General features: G+C 25.1%; 1 protein-coding gene across 2 annotated transcripts; it reads left to right on the top strand.

Moving 5' to 3' along the window:
* The first annotated feature begins 223 nt into the window (after nt 1-223).
* Nucleotides 224-21,591, top strand: LOC145836066 (uncharacterized). Of its 2 annotated transcripts, none has more exons than XM_082943861.1 (10): nt 224-343; nt 9,321-9,539; nt 9,701-9,829; nt 10,100-10,138; nt 13,700-13,817; nt 14,458-14,650; nt 16,395-16,472; nt 16,969-17,066; nt 18,242-18,292; nt 21,045-21,591. In XM_082943861.1, the coding sequence occupies exons 1-10, from the start codon at nt 304-306 to the stop codon at nt 21,187-21,189; spliced, it is 1,110 nt and encodes a 369-aa protein (XP_082799987.1). In that variant the 5' UTR covers nt 224-303; the 3' UTR covers nt 21,190-21,591. The 2 variants fall into 2 exon arrangements, with proteins under 2 accessions (XP_082799987.1, XP_082799988.1); XM_082943862.1 differs by lacking the exon at nt 224-343 and adding an exon at nt 6,692-6,807.
* Nucleotides 21,592-22,192: the final 601 nt, after the last annotated feature.

Here is a 22,192-nt window from a genome sequence, read left to right as displayed (position 1 = left end):
TTTTGTAAAAATTAGCAAAATTAATACCATTTTATAAGTAAAATTTCTTTAAAAAAATGAATCTATCATAAAGTTAAAAACTTTTACTAACTCATAATAAGAAAACTTTTATTATTTGTATGAAAATTGTATACTCGTTTTTTCGCTTAAGTTTAGCTTCAAACATTTTAGAAAGCCAAAATATCCATGGCTACTATGTAGCTAATTTACTAATACAAACCAAGCTGGTAATAAGATGATTAAAAAAGGATGATATACTAAGTTAATGCACTAGTTTAAACTGTTGGAAAGTCTAACTACAATATGTCACAAATCAACCAACAAAACCTGATGGCAGAGCTAAGTTTGTTCTTTTTGTATTTTTTTATAAATTTTCTAAAATTGTTAAAATACATACAACAGTGTATAATTTTTATTCTTATCTACAACTTGTTATTATAATTTTGTACAACTAATTATTACCTAGTTTTTAAATACACTTTGTCTAACATTAAGTTTTTTTTTATAATATTTTGTTTTTAGTTAATATATTAAATAACTTGTGGTGGTCCTAATGAAATACTTATTTTAGTGTATGTTTAATTTTAGTTCAATGTTATAAATTATTGTGATCTTAACTGGCTAAAGTTGGCTAAAGTAAAAAAAGTCCTATAATTTCCGCATGAATAACTACAATAACAGTAGCTGGCTAAAGTTAAACTTGGCTAATGTTGGCTAAAGTTGGCTAAAGTATAAATTAATAAAAATGTAGTCCATTAATAATAAACAAACAAAATAGAAATAAAAATCAAACATCATTCTATGATAAGTTTCATTTATAATAATAATTTTTTCAAATATAACTTTGCTTACCTAAAAAACTTAGCTTAAAACACAGTTTTCTTAACTTTTACTGTTTTAGAAGTAATCGTTGTTCTTGTTTTTCACTTATCTTCTACAATTAAGCTTAAAAACCTATAAAACTTTGCAAGCATAATCTTGAATCATATATTAAACTTCATTTTAAATATTATGTCTCTATCTTGTAAACAAATCAAGTTACAACGTTTTCAAATATAACTTTGCTTACCTAAAAAACTTAGCTTAAAACACAGTTTTCTTAACTTTTACTGTTTTAGAAGTAATCGTTGTTCTTGTTTTTCACTTATCTTCTACAATTAAGCTTAAACACCTATAAAACTTTGCAAGCATAATCTTGAATCATATATTAAACTTCATTTTAAATATTATGTCTCTATCTTGTAAACAAATCAAGTTACAGTAGTTTTCAAATATAACTTTGCTAACCTAAAAAAAATTAGCTTAAAACACAGTTTTCTTAACTTTTACTGTTTTAGAAGTAATCGTTGTTCTTGTTTTTCACTTATCTTCTACAATTAAGCTTAAACACCTATAAAACTTTGCAAGCATAATCTTGAATCATATATTAAACTTCATTTTAAATATTATGTCTCTATCTTGTAAACAAATCAAGTTACAGTAGTTTTCAAATATAACTTTGCTAACCTAAAAAACTTAGCTTAAAACACAGTTTTCTTAACTTTTACTGTTTTAGAAGTAATCGTTGTTCTTGTTTTTCACTTATCTTCTACAATTAAGCTTAAAAACCTATAAAACTTTGCAAGCATAATCTTGAATCATATATTAAACTTCATTTTAAATATTATGTCTCTATCTTGTAAACAAATCAAGTTACAGTAGTTTTCAAATATAACTTTGCTTACCTAAAAAAATTAGCTTAAAACACAGTTTTCTTAACTTTTACTGTTTTAGAAGTAATCGTTGTTCTTGTTTTTCACTTATCTTCTACAATTAAGCTTAAAAACCTATAAAACTTTGCAAGCATAATCTTGAATCATATATTAAACTTCATTTTAAATATTATGTCTCTATTTTGTAAACAAATCAAGTTACAACGTTTTCAAATATAACTTTGCTTACCTAAAAAACTTAGCTTAAAACACAGTTTTCTTAACTTTTACTGTTTTAGAAGTAATCGTTGTTCTTGTTTTTCACTTATCTTCTACAATTAAGCTTAAACACCTATAAAACTTTGCAAGCATAATCTTGAATCATATATTAAACTTCCTTTTAAATATTATGTCTCTATCTTGTAAACAAATCAAGTTACAGTAGTTTTCAAATATAACTTTGCTAACCTAAAAAAAATTAGCTTAAAACACAGTTTTCTTAACTTTTACTGTTTTAGAAGTAATCGTTGTTCTTGTTTTTCACTTATCTTCTACAATTAAGCTTAAACACCTATAAAACTTTGCAAGCATAATCTTGAATCATATATTAAACTTCATTTTAAATATTATGTCTCTATCTCGTAAACAAATCAAGTTACAGTAGTTTTCAAATATAACTTTGCTTACCTAAAAAAAATTAGCTTAAAACACAGTTTTCTTAACTTTTACTGTTTTAGAAGTAATCGTTGTTCTTGTTTTTCACTTATCTTCTACAATTAAGCTTAAAAACCTATAAAACTTTGCAAGCATAATCTTGAATCATATATTAAACTTCATTTTAAATATTATGTCTCTATCTTGTAAACAAATCAAGTTACAGTAGTTTTCAAATATAACTTTGCTTACCTAAAAAAAATTAGCTTAAATTAAAACACAGTTTTCTTAACTTTTACTGTTTTAGAAGTAATCGTTGTTCTTGTTTTTCACTTATCTTCTACAATTAAGCTTAAAAACCTATAAAACTTTGCAAGCATAATCTTGAATCATATATTAAACTTCATTTTAAATATTATGTCTCTATCTTGTAAACAAATCAAGTTACAACGTTTTCAAATATAACTTTGCTTACCTAAAAAACTTAGCTTAAAACACAGTTTTCTTAACTTTTACTGTTTTAGAAGTAATCGTTGTTCTTGTTTTTCACTTATCTTCTACAATTAAGCTTAAACACCTATAAAACTTTGCAAGCATAATCTAGAATCATATATTAAACTTCATTTTAAATATTATGTCTCTATCTCGAAAATAAATTAAGTTACAACGTTTTCAAATATAACTTTGCTTACCAAACCAAAAATTTTAGAAAATATTCTTCTTTATGTTTATTAAAAACCGAGTTGATGATAACTTGAAAAAAAATACTGTCTATATTTTGAAAATCAAACAAGTTACAGTCAATCATAACTTAACGAAAATTCTTCAAAAATCTTTGCCTTGAAAAGTAAATGTTGTTCTTGTAAAACATTTACAAAAAAGTTTAAAGCACAAAAAAAACTCCAGTAACAGTGTTTCTTTCTTCACTAAACAAACAGGCTGATAATAATTTGAAAAAATTATCTTAGAATTTACAATGCAACGAATTTCCTTTTTTTTCTTTTAAAAGTACGAATCTATCTCTAATAATCTATTTGCACATTGGACAAATCCACTTTTTAACCTTCGGTTTACTCCGTAAGAATAAGCAATTGATATGAAACCAACGTCTACATTCTTTTCTTTCGCAGAAGATCTTAAATTCATTTAATTAAACAAAATATACTTTAATATACTAAACACTTTATATTTAACAAATATTATACCCAAAGATCGTATCTTGATTTTGTCAGTTTTTTTTCCTTGTCTACAGTTTTTTTTCCGCATTGAAAACAAACATTACCATCTTTTAGTGTGTTCGACGGTCCACCACAAAGTAGAATGTCGAAGGAGATTTCTTTTCTATACTTTGTTGAGTTTTGGAAAAGTTTTATTTGCTTTGTCTCGTCGTTTTTCAATAGTTGCTCAGCATACTAAACATAAAAACTTGTTAGTCTAACACAAAGTTTGTATATGACTTCATAATTGGTAGAACACTTACTTTGAGTATTGCTAATTGAACGTCGTTAACTTGTCCCATAGGCAAATATTCTTGATTATACGTTTTATAGCCTATCTTTTCCATGCATGCTAGCTGTGCTATATATTTTATTCTTTCTTCGTCATGGTCTTCTTTTTTATAAGGATTCAGCACAGTAAAAAACGTCTTACTTTTGTTGACATACTGTAAAATTTTGCAAAACTCATGTGTAATTCATATTTAGCTTTTAATTTAGTTTTAGGATAAATATATAATAGTATTGCAACATAATCAACATTGGCATTCTTGTCTAGTAGTTGAACAATTTGATCTAAAAAATTATTAATATGAATTAAGCCTAAGTACTTAAAATGTTAAAACAGTCAAAGCTTAATAATCATTACTCATATAACCTGCTTCCTTGCTAGTCAGTTTGTTTCGTTCTTTCATTCTAGTTTCTTTTTCATGGGTTGGTGAGTTAATTCGCTTTAGATGAATTCTTTTTTCATAAATGGTAAGTTTCCAGTGACACTTACAACTTCTTGAAACGGCACAAATAAGTGTCACTTTCAAACACTTTTGTTTAAAGTTATAATAAGTGTTTCGTAAACGAAATACAAAACAGTTTTTTATTTTTCCATCTAATAATCTTCTTATAACCTAAAATAATAAAAAAACTCAGTACTAAAATTACAAACTTTTATTTTATAACAAATATGTATAGCATGCAAGTAGTCTACCTATTTTAGAGTTGAATCAGACAGCTTTTGATAGTTTGAAAAAAAAATAAAACTATTAAAAGAAGTGTCTTAACTCTTTCAAACAAATAAACAACAAGAGATATTTCATTTACTAAAAATAAAAAAATGTTTTGAATTATGCTAGAAACTACTTAAGAATAAGTAAATAGATATAAAAAAGTACAAATTGTGAAAATAAAGCAAACTTAGTAAAACAAAACATTTGATTAAAATGTATTTAATTCATTAAATTTTTTTTTGAAAAAGCATAAAATTAATTGGTGCATAAATAATTTAAGTAGAATAATTTCCTACCTCTTCATATCCGACCATAGTCATTTTATGAGTGTTTCTCAGTTGTATATTGCTTACATTAACTATCTTGTTATATACATCTTTGTCAATACTGAAATTAATATCTGTTGTTTCTTCTACGTTTTTAATAAAGTTTAAACTGTTGTTTTCTTCTAACTGCTTTTTACTATTTTGACTAGGCTCAGCTTCTTTCGTCTGATTTTTTAGACATAAAGTAATTAAAATTCTTTTTATGTAGTATATTTTAAAGAAATATATGAATAAAAGACTAACTGTTATGTTGCTTGTTATAGTTTCCTCGTGTTGAAGCAGCATAAAATCGTCTTCAGTATTGTTGAGTTCTTGTATCTGTCTTTTATTAATGCTACTTTCACCTTGCCTTGCTTCATTCATTTGAAGTTCTTCCTAAAAATTGTAGTTTATTTAATAATTTATAAATGTTTTAGATTAATAAGTAAATTAAGGCCATAGGGGGGTGGGGAAGGGGGGGGGGGAGAAAGTCATGTTTTTTACAAATTGATTTACAAAAAAAAATTTATAGAATTTTTTCTAAGCTTTAAGATGCTATTTATAGTTATAAAAAATTCAAATTAATTTATGAGATATGACCAGTCAAAGTCGGGTTGCATAATAGGTTCCCTATGGGAAGGGAAATCTAAAATAGCAAAAAAAGACTATTTTGTTTAAAATCTATATCCTCCTACATTTTTTAAGCAATCTTCTTCAAGCTTTCACAGTCTAATCTTTATACAATAACAAAAAAAAACGTTACCTGTGAATTTAAAAGATTTTAGGTACAAATTTTGTTTAAAAAAAAAAAATCTTTTTTTTTATTTTTTGTCATAACTTTTTTTAATTATAAAAATTTATAAATAATGTTTTTTATCCATGATGTAAGGAACATTTCCTGAAAATTTAAAGAAGATTGCTTGAAAAATGAAGGAGGAGATAGATTATTATTAAAAAAGTGTTTACCCGCCTATGGCCTTAATTATTAACTGTTATGCTTGGTATAGTTTTCTTGTGCTGAGGTAGCATAAAATCATCTTCAAGAAAGTTGTCTTCTTGCAGCTGTCTTTCGTTAATGCTACTTTCACCATGTCCAGCTTCATTCATCAAAAGTTCTTCCTAAAAAGTAATAGTTTAAATAAAACAATGTTTCAGATTAATAAATTAATTAATTACTAACTGTTATACATGATGTAGTTTTCTTGTGTTTAGGTAGTATAAAATCATCTTCACTGTTGTACTCCTCAATCCCATCTGCTATAGCTATTCTTAAATCTCTTGTCCAATCTTGCTGTTCTTGCTCTCCACTACTAAAAGCTTGCTGAGTTGAAGAACAAGGACTATTGATGTTTACATCTAACAAGCTGTTTTTATACCTATAGGCAACTTTAATAAACTCTTCTTTTATTGAACTATAAGTCTTGTAAGTAATTTTTTTTTTCTTTAAAACCTTAATCATGAAGTTTTTAACTGTAAAAAATGTAGATTTTTCTAAATTTTCATAAAATTTCTGAACATCTTTGATGTTCTCTTTAAAAATTGTTGGGCTTATGAAAGCTTGTTCGATTTGCTCAATTTGATACTTTCGGCTGCTTTTTCTTATTCCACTCATACTTCTATTATATACTTCTGTAGATGGCGATTGATACATAAAAGATTAATTTTTAAATTAAAAATATTAGACAAATTGTAAAGTATACTTAAGGCTAATTTTTATTTCTATTTTGTTTGTTTATTATTAATGGACTACATTTTTATTAATTTATACTTTAGCCAACTTTAGCCAACATTAGCCAAGTTTAACTTTAGCCAGCTACTGTTATTGTAGTTATTCATGCGGAAATTATAGGACTTTTTTTACTTTAGCCAACTTTAGCCAGTTAAGATCACAATGTTATAAATTAAAGAAATTTCAACTAGTTTTATACTGGTTGATAAGGTATACACTTTTTTATATTATAGCAGTTTAAAAAAAAATCCTTATGAAATTCCATAATTTTGAATGGAGTATAAGTTGAAATACCTAATAAGTAAAAAAAAAAGATAAGTTTCTGTTTTTTTTTCTGTAAACATTTGAGAAAAAAATATGAAAAAGATGCAAACCAGCGGGATTTGTTTTCAGATATAGTTATATAATGCAGACCTAACACTTACTATTTCTTGTTATGTTATGTTTTATCACTACTCTGCCTTAATTTTTGCAACTTGATTTTATTTTATAGAGTTTTATCTTTACTATCAGATTTTTTAATTAGCTAAATAGGTTGCTAATGGATCCCACAAACCAAACCATCAAAAATTAATTTAACTAAAAACCTATATTCTCTTTCGTTTATCAACAACAAGATTTGCCACACAATTTAGATACTCAGACCACTCAAATAAAGTTAAAAAAACTCAGGTGAAAATTAAAACTATAGCTGGCACAAATTTATTTGAAGTTGTTGCAAAATTCATGCAAAATTTCTTTATTTTTCTTAGTCTCAAGCTATTTTTTAAGACTTCGAAATAAATTACTTTTCTTACTCAGGCTATTTTTTTGTAACTTATGCTTGTTCTTTTGCTTCAAAAGGTGAGAACTCTTAATTAATCTTATTCAAAGTTAACAGCTCATTGCTATCATTACTAATATTTAAATTATTCACATGAAAGTTTTTTTTCTTAAAAGACCACCTTTTTTTTATGAAATCTTTTAATTATAAGGTTTTACAATTCCCAATGTGATTTAACTTAAATTTTCAAATGTATGCTTACTAAAAAGTTTAGGCTTTTAGTTTAAGATAAAAAAGTTGAATGGTTTTAAAAGATTTTTTTAATATTTGAGAAAATTGAAATCTAAAAACTGCCATTGGTTTGTTTAAATTAAAAACTTTTTTTTTTCAAAAATGACCATCTCTCAAAAGGTAATTGAATTTTTAGATATAATTAAAACTGACTTATAGTTCATACTTTAAGCCTTCATATAAAAAGCATAGAATAAAGGAACATGTTCCTAAGTGTATCACTTCATATATTAAAGACAAAAAAGACAAAAAGAATATTGCAGTCAAAAATGCAATAAAAAAATCTGCGATAGCAGAACACCTTGTGAATAATCCAAGTTGTGGAAAAAAGTTTGCATCATCTAATTTCAGTGTAATGCGACAATGTTCAAATACATTGGAATTAATTAGACTTGAAGCCATTTTAATACATTTAAACAAACCAAATTTATGCAAAAAGAAAGAATTTGATTACACCCTAGCCTTATTTAGTTAAGACCATTTTGTGTTAATTTTTAAAGCTTTGTTGATTACATTTTCGTTGATTACATTTATGTTTACTTAATTGATCAGTTAATTAGTTTGTAAAAAATATTATTTTGTACATATACTTGTTGTGTTTTATTTTATTGTTTCAATTGTAGTTTCCCTGAAGAGAATTTGACGAAATATATTGGAATGAAAAAAAAAGTTTGAGTGTTCTTTTATTCATTAAAAATTTATAAAATAAAGTCTGATATTTAGTGTTTTACAAGTTTTCTATGAAGCAATTCTTTATAAATCTGAAGCATTTAATTGTTTCCCCTATGACTTTAGACTAAGCTTGCCTGATAACTAAAAACATTACACTCACAACAAAAAATTATATTAAGTAAAATATTGATATTTATTTATTTTATTATGAATAGTCTTTTTTTCATTGCTTAAAAATTATGAGAGGAGGTAGACTAATGGAATAAGCTTTTTCCTTTTAGATTTTCTTTTTTAAAATTTACCTACTGTGCTTTTTTACTTTGTACCTTTATTTTGTTATTTAATAAATGGTTAAAAGCAATTAGTAAGTAAAAATGTTGAAAAAAGATTAGTTTATAAAAAAACCTAGGTTCTTGAGACCCAAAAACTTGTTCTTATTATTAAGTTCTTTTAGTTGTGTTTCTTTATAACCTAAACCTAGTTGTAGTTTTTTACATAGTATGATTTTAAAAATGATTATATCCATATTTCTTATTACAAAGAATCTGTAATAATGTTAATTGTATACCTTTAGTAGTAAAATTTTTCATCTAAATTTTAGTTAATAAGATCTATGTCTATAGCATTTCTGATAAGTTTTAAGAGCAAGTAAAACAACTACTTTTTGTTAAATATTCTTCATATAAGTTATGCTCAACAGCTAATTTTAAATTTACAATATGACAAAAAATGTACACTATTACTACTAACTTATAATTTATTTTTTACTAATTTATTTATATTGCTCTTAATATACAATTAGTGTTGATAGACTAATGCAGCTCATTGTATTGTATTTCATAATCTATTGTCTTTACAGGTTATTTATTATTTATAATGAAACTAAACAACCTTAAATAGAAAGTTACTTTTGGTAAAAAGTTATAAACTAGATTTATAACAAAAAGTAGCTTTTATTATTATAGTTCACTAAGTTAATTAAATTTAATTTTCTTAGTGATGTCATCAAAGGCCCTACCACCACTTGGAAACTTGCCATCGTGGGCAAGACTGAGTCAACTTGACAACAAAAGATTTAGGCCTAAGTTGTTTTTGTCTGAAAGATTGTCAAAGCTGCCACCAACCAAACTACCACCTGAGGAGGTAAATGACCGTTGCAATATTAATACTTTAAACCTTGATGATCTCAGCCTAGATGATGATGAAGACTTAGAAGGTAACTTTTATAGATATGTTTTTATTTCTACTCTAATATAGAAAATAATTGTATAGTCAGTAAAAATTAAACTCTTTACTTAGGTCTACAGTTTTTACTGTTTAATGATTAAGGTGTGTTTATAAATGGTATTTTAACTTAAATTGTGTAATAAATTTAAGGTTTATCAGCACATGCTCAAGTTAAGTTAAAGCAATACAAAAAGACAGTTAAATTTCTACAGAAGATTCATGCCGATACACTTAAAAAACTCCATGCTGAAATTGAAATTCTTAAAGAAGAAAACAAAGGTATTTGTTTATTTTTATTTAATGTAGTTTGTCATGAAACTTTAAATTTGAAGTAAAAATTTATTGTTGCAGTTGTAACTTCAAGTTTGCAATATCCAAGATGATATTAAGAAATATGTTTGTTAAATTAATAAATTAAACATTTGATATCACTAGTTTAGTCTAGTATAAATTGGCTATACAAAATGCTAAGCTATACTTACTAAAATCTATTTCAACAAAATTTGAAATAATAAAAGACTACTTTAAAAAAATATGTATTTTTTGCAGATCTTCAATTTCAATCAATCATTAAACGAAAATTACAAAGTTAGTTTAACTTTAGTTATTCTAACTTAGAATGTTTAATTAATTTAAAATACATCAGTTTTAATACAAATTTATTAGTAAATTTTTTAGATTTAATTTTTATATCTAAACTGGTATCATTTTTCGAAGTTTTAAAATAATACTTAATATTCACAACAGTATTCTTTTTTAATAAGTACTATAAACCTTTAGAATGCACACAAAACTAAGTATTTATTTGAATTTTTTTCTCTAATTTTAACCAGTTTACTAGTCATTAATTAATTTTATACTATTGTAAAAACATTATTCGTTTAAGTCACTGCGCCAAAGTATAAAAAAATTTGTTTAAAAAATACATTTTAAACTGAATTTAAAAATAGAAGATTTAACTTTTAAGTTGATTTGTAATAACGTTTGAAATATTTTTATGTATAATAAAAGTTAAAATGAAACTAGATTATACGTTGTGAAAAATTATATTGATTTTTTAAAAGCAAATGATAATAAAGGCTTATTTTTGAATACAAAGCTGGTTATTATGTTTGTGGAATTATTTACTCTCTCACTTTTAGCTAGTTATGTTTATACATTTTTTAGAGTGTTTGTATATTATTATTATTATTGTAAGTTTATTGTCATACGAAGGACCCAGGCATCAAAACCTAGGCCACTTATACAAAAAGACATACAACAAAAAGACAAATATAAACCAAAATTGTACATTAAAAATGAAAAAAAAAACTGAGTTTAACTAATTAAAGTTTAAAAAATTAACATAAAAACACCTAAAATTATAACACAAAATTTATAATTCCGGTGCTTCCGAAAAGAGAACAACAATATCCTACTTCAACTTCACCCGAACAGATGGTTTCACTCCAAAACTGGTTTCACTTTCATTCGAACGACTGGCTTCACATTATTTGAACAACTGGTTCAGCTTTCATTTGAGTAATCGGCTTAACTTTTATCCATACAACTTGTTTCACTTTTATTCGTATAACTAGAACCGCTTTTATATGAACAACGTTTTTCATTTTTCTTAGGAGAGCCTGCTTCATATTTACTTTCAAATCTTTAATACTCAGATAACTCAGCGTTTGTTGGACTTTCGTAGTAGCTGATAAATGTTGAGAACACTGACTATAAACAAAACTTAAGAACCCAAGGCCTCTAGCACTTTAACAGCCCAATAAACTATGTATTAAGGAACAGGTTTTGTTATACACAGAGGAAAGGCGCCGCTAATAAAATAAAGCTATAGGTTAAACCAAATTAGACAAATACAAGCAGTGGTTAATGAAGAAATAACAACAAAAAAAAATCACTTATGAATTTTGCTAACAAAATATTTATTTAAATCAAACTTTTTTAACCTTAACCGAAAATGCTCAACTTTTTTACAAGAAACTAATTCGTTTGGAAGCTTGTTCCATAATTCAACTGAACGATAAAAAAAAGAATTATGCCAAACATTATTATTGAAATTATGTCTGCATGTAAATTTTCTGCTGTTACCTCTCAGTAAATAAGTACATTTATGAGGTTCAAAAATAGACTGTAAATTAATTGTAGTTTCACTAATAATCAGTTTGAAAAAAGTAATTAAGTCAAACTCAATCCTTCTATACTCTAAAGACTTAATACCAAGTTTTGAGAGTCTATCAAAATAAGATGTGTATGAGATGTTACAACGGTTGAAGACTATTCTTGTATATTTTCTTTGAATGGATTCAAGATGGTTAATATCTTTCTTCAGGTATGGAGACCAAATTGGTGTGTTGTATTCTAACTTAGGACGAATGTAAACGAGATAAATTTTTTGAGAATGTTTATATCTGTAGATTTAAAACTTTTTAAAACTTGAAAAGAAATAGTTGATGCAATTTGATAAACGTAATTGATATGGTGGTCCCATTTTAGGTTTTCAGCAATAAAAATTCCCAGATCTTTAAACACTTTAGTTGAAGGTAACCTTATGTTGTTTATTCTAAATTCAGAAGTGATACTAGATGTATTTTTTGAATGTTTAGAACCTGACATTTACTAGGATTTAAAACTAGTTTTCTTTCTTTTAGCCAATGATAAATTTTATCCAAAGATTTTTGTAGAATTGTGTTAGAATGGCTAAAAATTTTTGTATCGTCTGCAAAGAGATTTATGTTGCTATCGACATCTACTTCTACAGCTATATCATTGATATAAATTATAAATAAAAGTGGGCCAATAACCCCTCCTTGAGGCACTCCACTGAAAACAGGTAAAGACTCTGAAAAAGTGTTACCAATAACTACTTTTTGGGTTCTGTTTTCAAGAAACTCTTTGAACCAGCTAACTAAACTTTTATGAATTTTGTATTGAGTTAAAGTCTTTATTAGTTTAAAATGGGATACAGAGTCAAAAGCCTTTTGAATGTCTGTGTAAATAACTTTAGTTGACTTATTGCTTAGAAATGAAACCAACCATGAGTGTAAGCAATTCAACAGTTGATAATGTATATATGTACAACCAGTATATGTACAACATAATGTATTCATTAAAAAGTTGAAAACTAAATGTTTAATACAGTTATTTTATTTTATTCTTTAGGCAATAAATATCTATAACAAAATATTATTTTATCTTTATTTCATGATATCAAGTGTTATATTTTAGAACATTCTTTTTGAATGAATTAGCAAATATAATGCTGTTATTGTATCTACAGTAATTTTATTTAACTTTTTAAGTAATAAATATCATAACAAAAAATTATTTTATCTTTATTTCAAGATATCAAGTGTTATATTTTAGAGCATTTTTTTGAATAAATTAGCAAATATAATGCTGTTGTTGTATCTTAGCATAGCATGTTTAGCTTTAAAAAAAAACTTTGTACTAATGATTTAGTTTTCAAAATATTAAAATGATTATTTATATTATTCTATAAATCTACTTCTGTAAAAACTGTGAATTGATTTTCTTAATTATCGAGTAGGACCAACAACACTTATGAAGTTTTTTGAAGCATATTATTAAATTGAAATAGTTTCTAAAAAATGAGGTGGTCAACATTATACAATGACTTTTGAAATTCAAATTTTTTAATTTTTTTTTTACTTTTTTAACTTTTTTTATATGATACTACTTGCTGACTTAAATAGTTTTTAGCCTAATAGAGTTATCATTTGTTGCAATTTAAAGTTATCAGACAACAAAGGTTTCACTAACGATGCTTTTTTTGGTAAACCTTTTTACTTTACTTTTTATTTATTTGACTGCTCCAGTTATGAATAAACTTGTTTACGTAGTATTTGATTAAAAAAATACAGCAATATAGGTGTAAATATATTTAACTTAAACTTAGATGTATATTTGAAAAATAAAAATCTTAAAAATAGGTTACAATTTTTTTATAAAATATTTTAAGTATTTACCACTTTATTACATTTTTGTAGCTTTTTTAATTTTTTTTAGTTAATAATTTAATTTTAATTTTGTATACTTATTAGGATTTTTAAATAAATTGTTATTTATATTAAATTTTGTAAAATAATATTTTTCATAAAACAAAAAATAGTTCAACTGTTTTCTAAACAGACGTAGTAAAGCCTAATGACAACTTGGAGAATAGTGAAAAGATGAAAGAGCTGAGACAAATGATAAAAAATGCACAAGCCAGAAACAACATGCTGCATTTTGCACTGAGAAAAATTGGGTTTGTTACTTTTTTTTCTTTATAATGTTTATTTGTTTTTATACTTGTTTTAGCTTTAAGTCATATGGAGTGTACTTTTTATATAAGTTTTCGCTTTACTGTTCATGGAAACTGTTTTAAGCAGAAAATAAAGTTTATGTTCTGCTATCCTTATACTATAATAAAAATTGTTCTGTCGTTTTGTTTGCTTTATATTTATCTAGCTGTGGTTTGAAAACTTGAAAAAACTTTGCAAAAATTTTTATCTACCACACATACATTTTCTACACTTTTTGTTGAAATCGTAACTCAATCAAAAATTTTCAAATCAGGCAAAACTTTCTCCATTTTTTGTTTACTTTTCTAATTTTTTAAAATTACTGGTTTAGTTTAGTTAAATAATAATTATATTTGTTCTGTTAGAATTTGTAGAAATTTCTTAAATTGGATTTCTGTATACAAAAAAACTAACAGTATATTTCTTTCTCTTGGTCGAATGAATTTTAAGCCATTTATTGAAATATACGTACGTTAGAAACACTTACTAGCTACACAACCTATCACTAGGTTTTTTAGTGCTCAAAATTATGTATTGCAAAGTTTATTTTTAAGCTTTAGGTCGTATTTTTAAGTTGTATTAGCAAATCCAACATGTATACAGAGTGAGTGTGGACAGCACGCAGCCGATGCTGCAGATAGAAAAGTCCCACAGCCAAGCGGACATCAACAACCACGCCACACTGTCGCAGAAGCTGGACGACATGCACGATCCCGAACGGGAGGACTCGACTGAACTTCTCAACCCGCAGCAATCCCTCGTCCTTCCCCTGGGTGCCACACTCAACCCCTTGATGGTTTGTTTGAATTTCTGTGGATACTTTATAGCTGTGTAGAACAGTGCTCAAGATTTAAACAAGTTAAGACCATTAAAGGGAGTTCAATGTTTTACTATAAGTAATATTAGACCTTACATAAAAGCTCAAATTGTGTCATGTAAAACAATTTTTATAGAACAAAAAATTTAATCAACTTTTTATATGTAGGCAGCTTAATTTAAAGTTTCTAAATAAACGTCTGGAAAAGAAATTTTTCATTAACTGTTTTCTCAGATTTCAGATAGATATACTATAAGTCTTGCTTCAGCTTCATTTTTAAAGCAATTAACCTTAATTTTTATGAAAATGTTGTTTTTATTGAAAGTAAAATATAATGTTGTTATAATTAAAAAACAGCAATGTTTACCAAAAATAAAATTTAGTTGTATAAAAAAAACATATGTATATATATCTTTGCTCAAACTTTTTTTTAATCCTAGTTCTTTATTTTTAAGATAGTCTTTGACTGATAAATGTTGAGGACGATAGCTAAAAAGTTGTAGTTAAATATAGATTTAAATCTAATTATTACAACTACCTTATAACTCAAAACCTAATTTGACTCAAAAATGTAAAATTCAATTGCATGCTAGCTTGTAAAACGTTTTTCAAAAGAGATAAAATTATAAAAAAAATATTTCTATGACTTTTAAGTAGGAGTGGGCAACTTTTTTATTGGCAAGTTAGACTTACTAGAAAAATTCTTCTGCAAGCCAAACTTATTTAAAATTTATCGCGTATTTTTTAAAAGACATACTACGAAAGCTTACGACACCTGTTTGAGTAGAGTTTTAATTAAAGTATCGATTATAGTCACTTATGTGTACTGAAGGTAAAATTAAGAACACAAAACTAGTATTTGGTTGTAAGAAAGCCTTTTTATTTTGTTTTGTATAAGCTATTTTCAAGCTAAAAATAAGTTTTGGGCCAGAGATTTTGCTTGACGGGCTTTACGTTGCCTATCTCTACGTTAAAGCTTTGAAAGGAGGTTTAAGTACTTTTTCTATAAAGTAGCATTCGTGTTATATAAAAGTTTAAAGTATGAACTATAAGTCACGTTTCGTAGAACAAAAAAAAGATATTTTTAAGATGTAGTTGGTTTTGAAGAAAGTCACCGATACTAATGTATAGACTGCAACTTTTTCATTGTAAAGCTTCTTAGAATTTTGAAATTACACTGAGGTCTATTTACTGTTTTTTTTTAGCTAGAGACTAAAATTTCAAAGAAACGCTGCTTAAAATTTAATTAAAAAAAAAAAGTTTAAACTCTTTTGAGTAGGCCTTACAACAAAAAAAAAAACAGTAGACTAAAACTTTTAAATCCTGCACAAATATTTTTGAAATTTAGAAGTTACTTGTGAAAATTTGAAGAAGCTTAATTGAAATTTATAAAATTAATAAATAGCTACTTTTGACTTAGTTTTCTAAATTCTATGCAAAGCCTGTTGAACTCACTAACTTTGATCCCTTTGATCTCTTTTTTTTCAACTGTAAAACTATTACTCCTGTCTTAACGAGTTTGCTATATTTTAAATAACAAAGTATGCTTTATATTTTAGATATAATCAATATAATTTAAATCATTGAAATTTAGCCTGCTAAAAACCTTAAAGTTGTTGCTCGATTTCGATACTTTTTTCTATTAGGTGGTATAACTAAAAAAAATTTTTACTTAAAAAGTTTTAACACTTAATTAGTAAATAATTATTTATTTTATCTTTAGGTAAGCGTACAAGAAGGTGTAAAACCAAGAACACCAACTGTCGAAGAATGTGACGTCATAATAAAACATCTTTATAAGGTATCCAGTTTTACAATTAAGTTTTTTTTCAAAATTAAATAAGAATAATTGTTTTAAAATGACTTCAAAAACTTTAAAAAATTTGAAACTACATTATAAATTTATTTGTTTAAATACTTTTTACAATAATAAAATTTCTTTTTTGTTATAGAGCTTTAACTTATGGGTTATAAACCCTTTTTTAAGGCAAGGTACAAGTTTCATAACTTTTAGGTTTCATTTACTTAAATTTTAAAAAAGTGAACTAGTTATGTATACTTTCTAAAAGTTCTCATATAAATGTTGTGTTGTACATTAATGAAAAAATTTCATTTAATCTTCTATAAAATTGTATTGTAGTAAAAATTATGTTGAGTCTTGTAAATGATGTTTTACAAATTAAAAAAAAACAGCTATATTAATATTCTTATCACATAATGAACATAAAGTAATTAAAAAGTTTTAAAGAAACAATGTTGTTTAAATTTAATAAATAAAGCTAAGAATTTATTTATAGGCTAATATAAAGCAAATGGAAGAAAATATTGAACTCAGATCAGATTTGAGGAAGTTACTGTTTGCTAAAGAAATAAGAGAAAAAAAGATTGCAAATAAGTTAACAATTTGTTAAACGTTTTGTATATATCGTCTTTATTTTTTTAAAGTTTGAAGCTGTTACTGCATACCGGCGATGAAAATATTCCTTGAAAAATCTGAAAACTTGTATAATAAAATAATTTTTATATGCTAATTAATAAAATTTAGTTAGATACTAAATTAGAAATATATGCATTTAAAAAAATTGTTCAGAGTTTCATTTACTTTAAACTACATTTTAAGTAGCATTAATGAGCCTTTTCATTAATTTTATACTAATAACAACATTTTTATACCTTAAATTTAGTTTTGTACTACAAAGGGACAAGGAAACTTCTAGTTTAAAATCCTGGAAGGATTTCTTAAACTACAGTGGACACTGAAACCCTTAAAAAAACTGAAAAGTCCTTACTAAGTATCAGATTTCCCCTTTTTTGCACGGGTAATCTTGGTGTTAACCTTTAGCTCTTAAACCTTAACCTAATACCCATATTTTCTTAACATACAACCATAGAAGAGTAAATGATTTTTGTAAAAAAGTAATATAGGGACTTATTTAAAAGCTTGAAGTATAAATATTTTGAAAGTAAAGTCTTATTATACAAAGTTTAACTTCTTTTGAGATGTAGTTAGTTTGTGAAAGTTTTTATACACAAATTTATAGAAAGATTTATTTTCTTTTTAAACTTTCTAAGAAACACAATAGTTCACTAAAAGTCTTAATATATTATGAATTTTTAAACATAAGTGTTCAAATTTTTAGTTTTTTTTTTCAAAACTCTTACAGAAATTTTTTTTAAAACTCTAAAACAAAACTTGAATTCCACTTTTTTGAAAAATAGATCTTTTTTTTTTAATTTCTATATGTAATTTAAACTTAAACGTGCAAATATCAACTACGTAACAAAGTTTAAACTGTTTCAATAACTTAACACTAATAACATAAAATTTACAGAAAAAAATACGCTAATTTCTAATATCAACCAACAGTAATTTTGCACTAATGCAAAACAATATTTTTTTACGAAAACGAAACGTGATTTAAATAATTTCGTTGAAAATATTTACTAATGGTGTTTACAGTTCTCTACTGCACGCGATGACCCTGCTTTATACATATATATAAATAAATACATTAGTTTTATAATTATAATTAAAATTTGTGTAACTTATAAGTATTTAAATTTTTCTAGAAGCCAAGAAAGACTGACACCAGACATTATGACTCACACTCAAAATCCCGTGTTAGTTTTAGTTATCTTTGGTTATATTTACTAATGATATTAGTTTAGTTAAAGTTATTTTTTCCCGGAATTTTGTAGAAGTAATTAAGCTTGTAGTTGTAAGTATGTATTAAGCAAAGTAAATAAGCTATCAAAAATGTATTTATTACATAAAAAAAAATTTCTTCTCTAAACTACATGTAGTTTGTTGTCACAATTTGAAATCAATATTAAACTTAAATGGTTAAATGTTTAGTTTTGTAAAGTTTAAAATAGTAGTAATTTTAAAAGACCTATATTTTGTATATGTTAATTTATAAAGGCTCTGTTTAAACATTTATTTAAAAGAGAGTACGAAAAAATTAAAAATCTATCTTCTAGTTAATTTTTTCTAAAATTGACCTCAAATTTTAAAACAGTTTTTATTGTTTTACAAGAAAACATCCTGTTTTAACGTTTAAAGAAAAATAAAATTTTATGCCTAAAAGAAGAAAAAATAATTAATATTTTTTTACTTAGAATATTAAAGTTTTTACAATACAATTGTTTATTACTAATTAAAGCACAAATTTAGAAAATTCTAGAACGGTTGCTTAAAAACTCTAGGAGAAAATAGGTTTCAATGAAATAGACTTATTTTGTATTTTTACTTGGTCCTTGAAGTCTTAAAACTTTTATCAATATACGTCTAACAGAAATTATAGATTTCAAAATAAAGTAAAAAGTAACTGCTAGCTTAAATACAATTATTTAAAATAAGATCAACTTGTATAAAAATACTTTACCCTCTTACGCTATTAACTAATCAAGCAAGCTAAAATCCCTAATTGTTTAAATAAACGTGTTATCATGTCATATGATACCTATAGTTGTTTAAGTTTTTAAAATGCTACACTCTTTGATAATTAGTACTCTGATTTAAGAATTTATATATTTTTGATGCCTTTAATTTTTTTTTTAATATAAAAGCTTAGACTAAAATACTTCTGTATTATACTTTTTATTGAAATAGCAAATCTATATTGTGGCACAATATATCTTAATGATTTATAGAAATTTTTCTGTAGTACTGTTCACTAAACTCATCTTTAAATACTTACACACTCATAACACAAACAACTTTTTTAGAAACTTAGACTATTCTTGATTCGTATATAATTTTTTTATTGTCATACATCACTTTATATTTTAAACACTTGAAAATTTTACAAAGTTTGTAATTATACCTCATCAACGTTGTCACTCTTTTTTACTACTTAAAGTTTTTAGAGTCTGCCTGAGTATCTGTTTAGAACATGACAAAAAATTAATAAAATACTGGTAATCAAGCTTGAATACCAAAATAAAATTATAAACAAAACGAATAGACTTTGTAGCTAAAAGAAAAATACAAGTTTGAAACATTTATTAAAGTTAGCATGAGATATATAAAGATTTAACATAGCCTGAGTTTTTTACAAAAACTTAAAACAAGCTTGAATTTAAAATGTCCTGAAAAATTCAAAGAAGCACGAGGTAGCTTGTAATTGTTTCCTGAAATCCATTATATTCTGTGTTTTCTCTAGTTAAGAAGCTTTTACCAGACTTTTTAGTTTAGTACGAACTCATCATAATTAGTATTTTCAAAAAAAAAATTCCTGTTTTTTTGTATATAGACATTTTTTAATTCTTTGCCGCAATTATATTTAGCAAGTGTGCATATAATGTCATTTAAAGTGCATAGAAAACTTTTTAAATCATATTTAAATGCTTAAATAAATGAATATAAAGTTTTTTTTTCAAAATACTTTCAAAAAGTCATTAAACAACGTTAATATCTCATTTAACTAAAAAATACTGCTAAAATTTTATAAAGTTATTTTATGAACAAAACAGATTCTTTTAAATTATCTGCTATGCATACAATTTTTTTAGTGGTTTACTGTGGATATTTTTTTAGTTATTCACTCTGCAAAACTTTTTTAAGATGCTGAGAAGAGAACCACAGTTTTTAATTTTGATACACTTTTACTTTATTTTTAAATTACCAAAATCAGAAATGTAAATATATGATTTCACACTCTATGTTTTCAAACTAATATGAAAAGTATACTTTTATCATGTCATATAATACTTATAGTTATTAAAGTTTGGAATTATTTTGTTATTTAGTAAAACTAGTCGCAAGGCAGAAAATTTTACAAAAATTGAAATCAACACTGTATTTTTAACCGAAGGTTCTTTATACACAAATTCTATAAAATAGCAAACTAATTGAAATTTAATCAACTTAAACTATTTTATAATCTAGCAAAGAACAGCCTGAGGTTGTAGCGACCCTGTAAGTACTATTTAAAAAAATAACTAATCGTAAGGCAAAAATAATAATATTTAAGTTAATGCAAATTTTTTTTACAAAATAATTAAAAATTAAATTTACTTAGTTTGATTTAAGCTACAAAAAACTGACTTCAGTTGTTTCCTAAACCAAAAATAAAAGTAAAACTAACATGAATCAGCCAAATATTTTTACAAAACCTCAACAAAGATCAAACAAGCCTCAATTAGCCTGAGTGCGTGACAGTTATATCATTATTTAAAACTTATTAAAAACAGCACTTTGTATTAAAATTTAGGTTTCCATGGTACGTAAATAGCATGTAAAGACAGACTGTTTTTTATTTGTTTCCTAATTAAACTTGAAACTAAGTTTTTAATTGTATAAAGCACTATAAATTGTTCATTGCTTTCACAATTTTACTTAAAACTTTCAATAAACTGTCTTTGTTTTTAGATCACCGCTTTCAGTCGTGGGAGTTAAAGAGCATAAAAAGCAACTGAACAGCAAAAGCCTAGTCGCGAAGAACCTGCACCTCAAACAAACTTCCCCCAAGAAGCCCCAATCACAAATGTCATCAAAAGATCTACAGCTACAATAAATAAAAACATAACTGTTTTTTTTAACATTTTATGAAAGTGTTTGGTTTTATTTTAAAAGAACTAGTATTTACTATAAATAATCAAGCTATTAGTATTTGCTCAATTAGTTTAAGTAAGTCCTTAAATTGAGCCCATTTTTATTTTTGTTGTTTGAAAGTGCGACTATTAGTTGTGCTGCAAATTTTTAAGTGATTCATTTTATCTCGCTATGAGCCTTTATTGCAGCAGCTACTTTCAACTTAAATATTTTTTCAACTTTGAAGTTTTTTAAATATCAATCTTCATAACAATATGTAGAATTTAATTGTACTGTAATTCATCAAATGTAACAATCATATAATCCGAAGTTTCATGAAAGAAAACTAAAATCATCAGTAATAGGATTTAAAATTTTAATTTTGTTAAATAAAAATCGATTCAATAGTAAACAACGTTATTAGTTCACAAGATTTAGCTAAATAAGCAACTGAAACACAACAATTAAAAAAATTATTTTCTATGTTGTTAAACATGAATAAATAATTATTTTAGCAATTTTACATATAATAATACGACCAACAATGTAAAAAAAATATTTTTAATAACATAACTCAACAAATATGATTTTATTAGTTTTAGCATATATAAAAAGTAGTAGGTTATTAGTTTTTAAAAAAAGAAAATATTAAAAAGTTACCTACTGTGCACTGAATTTGTTTGTATTTGCTTACTGTACATAGATTTTGGAGACATTGAGAACCTTCGATCAATTAGAATATTTTTAAGGTATGTTTAGACACTTAAAGATTGTTAATGTTGTCGAAAGAATATTTGAAGTTATCACGACCTTTACAAAATCCATTTTGTAAGTATTTCTTAAACTACTATTTACAGGTAAAATTACTTTCAGTAAGAAGTACAGTTTTCTGTTAGTGAATATCCTATAAATCGTTTATAGACTAAAGCAACTATCTTTAATGAAAATTTCTAATTTTAAACGTTTTTTTTTTATGAATACGCAGA

This window comes from Thalia democratica, chromosome 5 (assembly GCF_965202585.1).
Source record: "Thalia democratica chromosome 5, ktThaDemo2.hap1.1, whole genome shotgun sequence".
Lineage (NCBI taxonomy): Eukaryota > Metazoa > Chordata > Thaliacea > Salpida > Salpidae > Thalia > Thalia democratica.
Note: the sequence above shows the minus strand (reverse complement) of the source record. Positions and strands in the feature narration are given on the sequence as shown.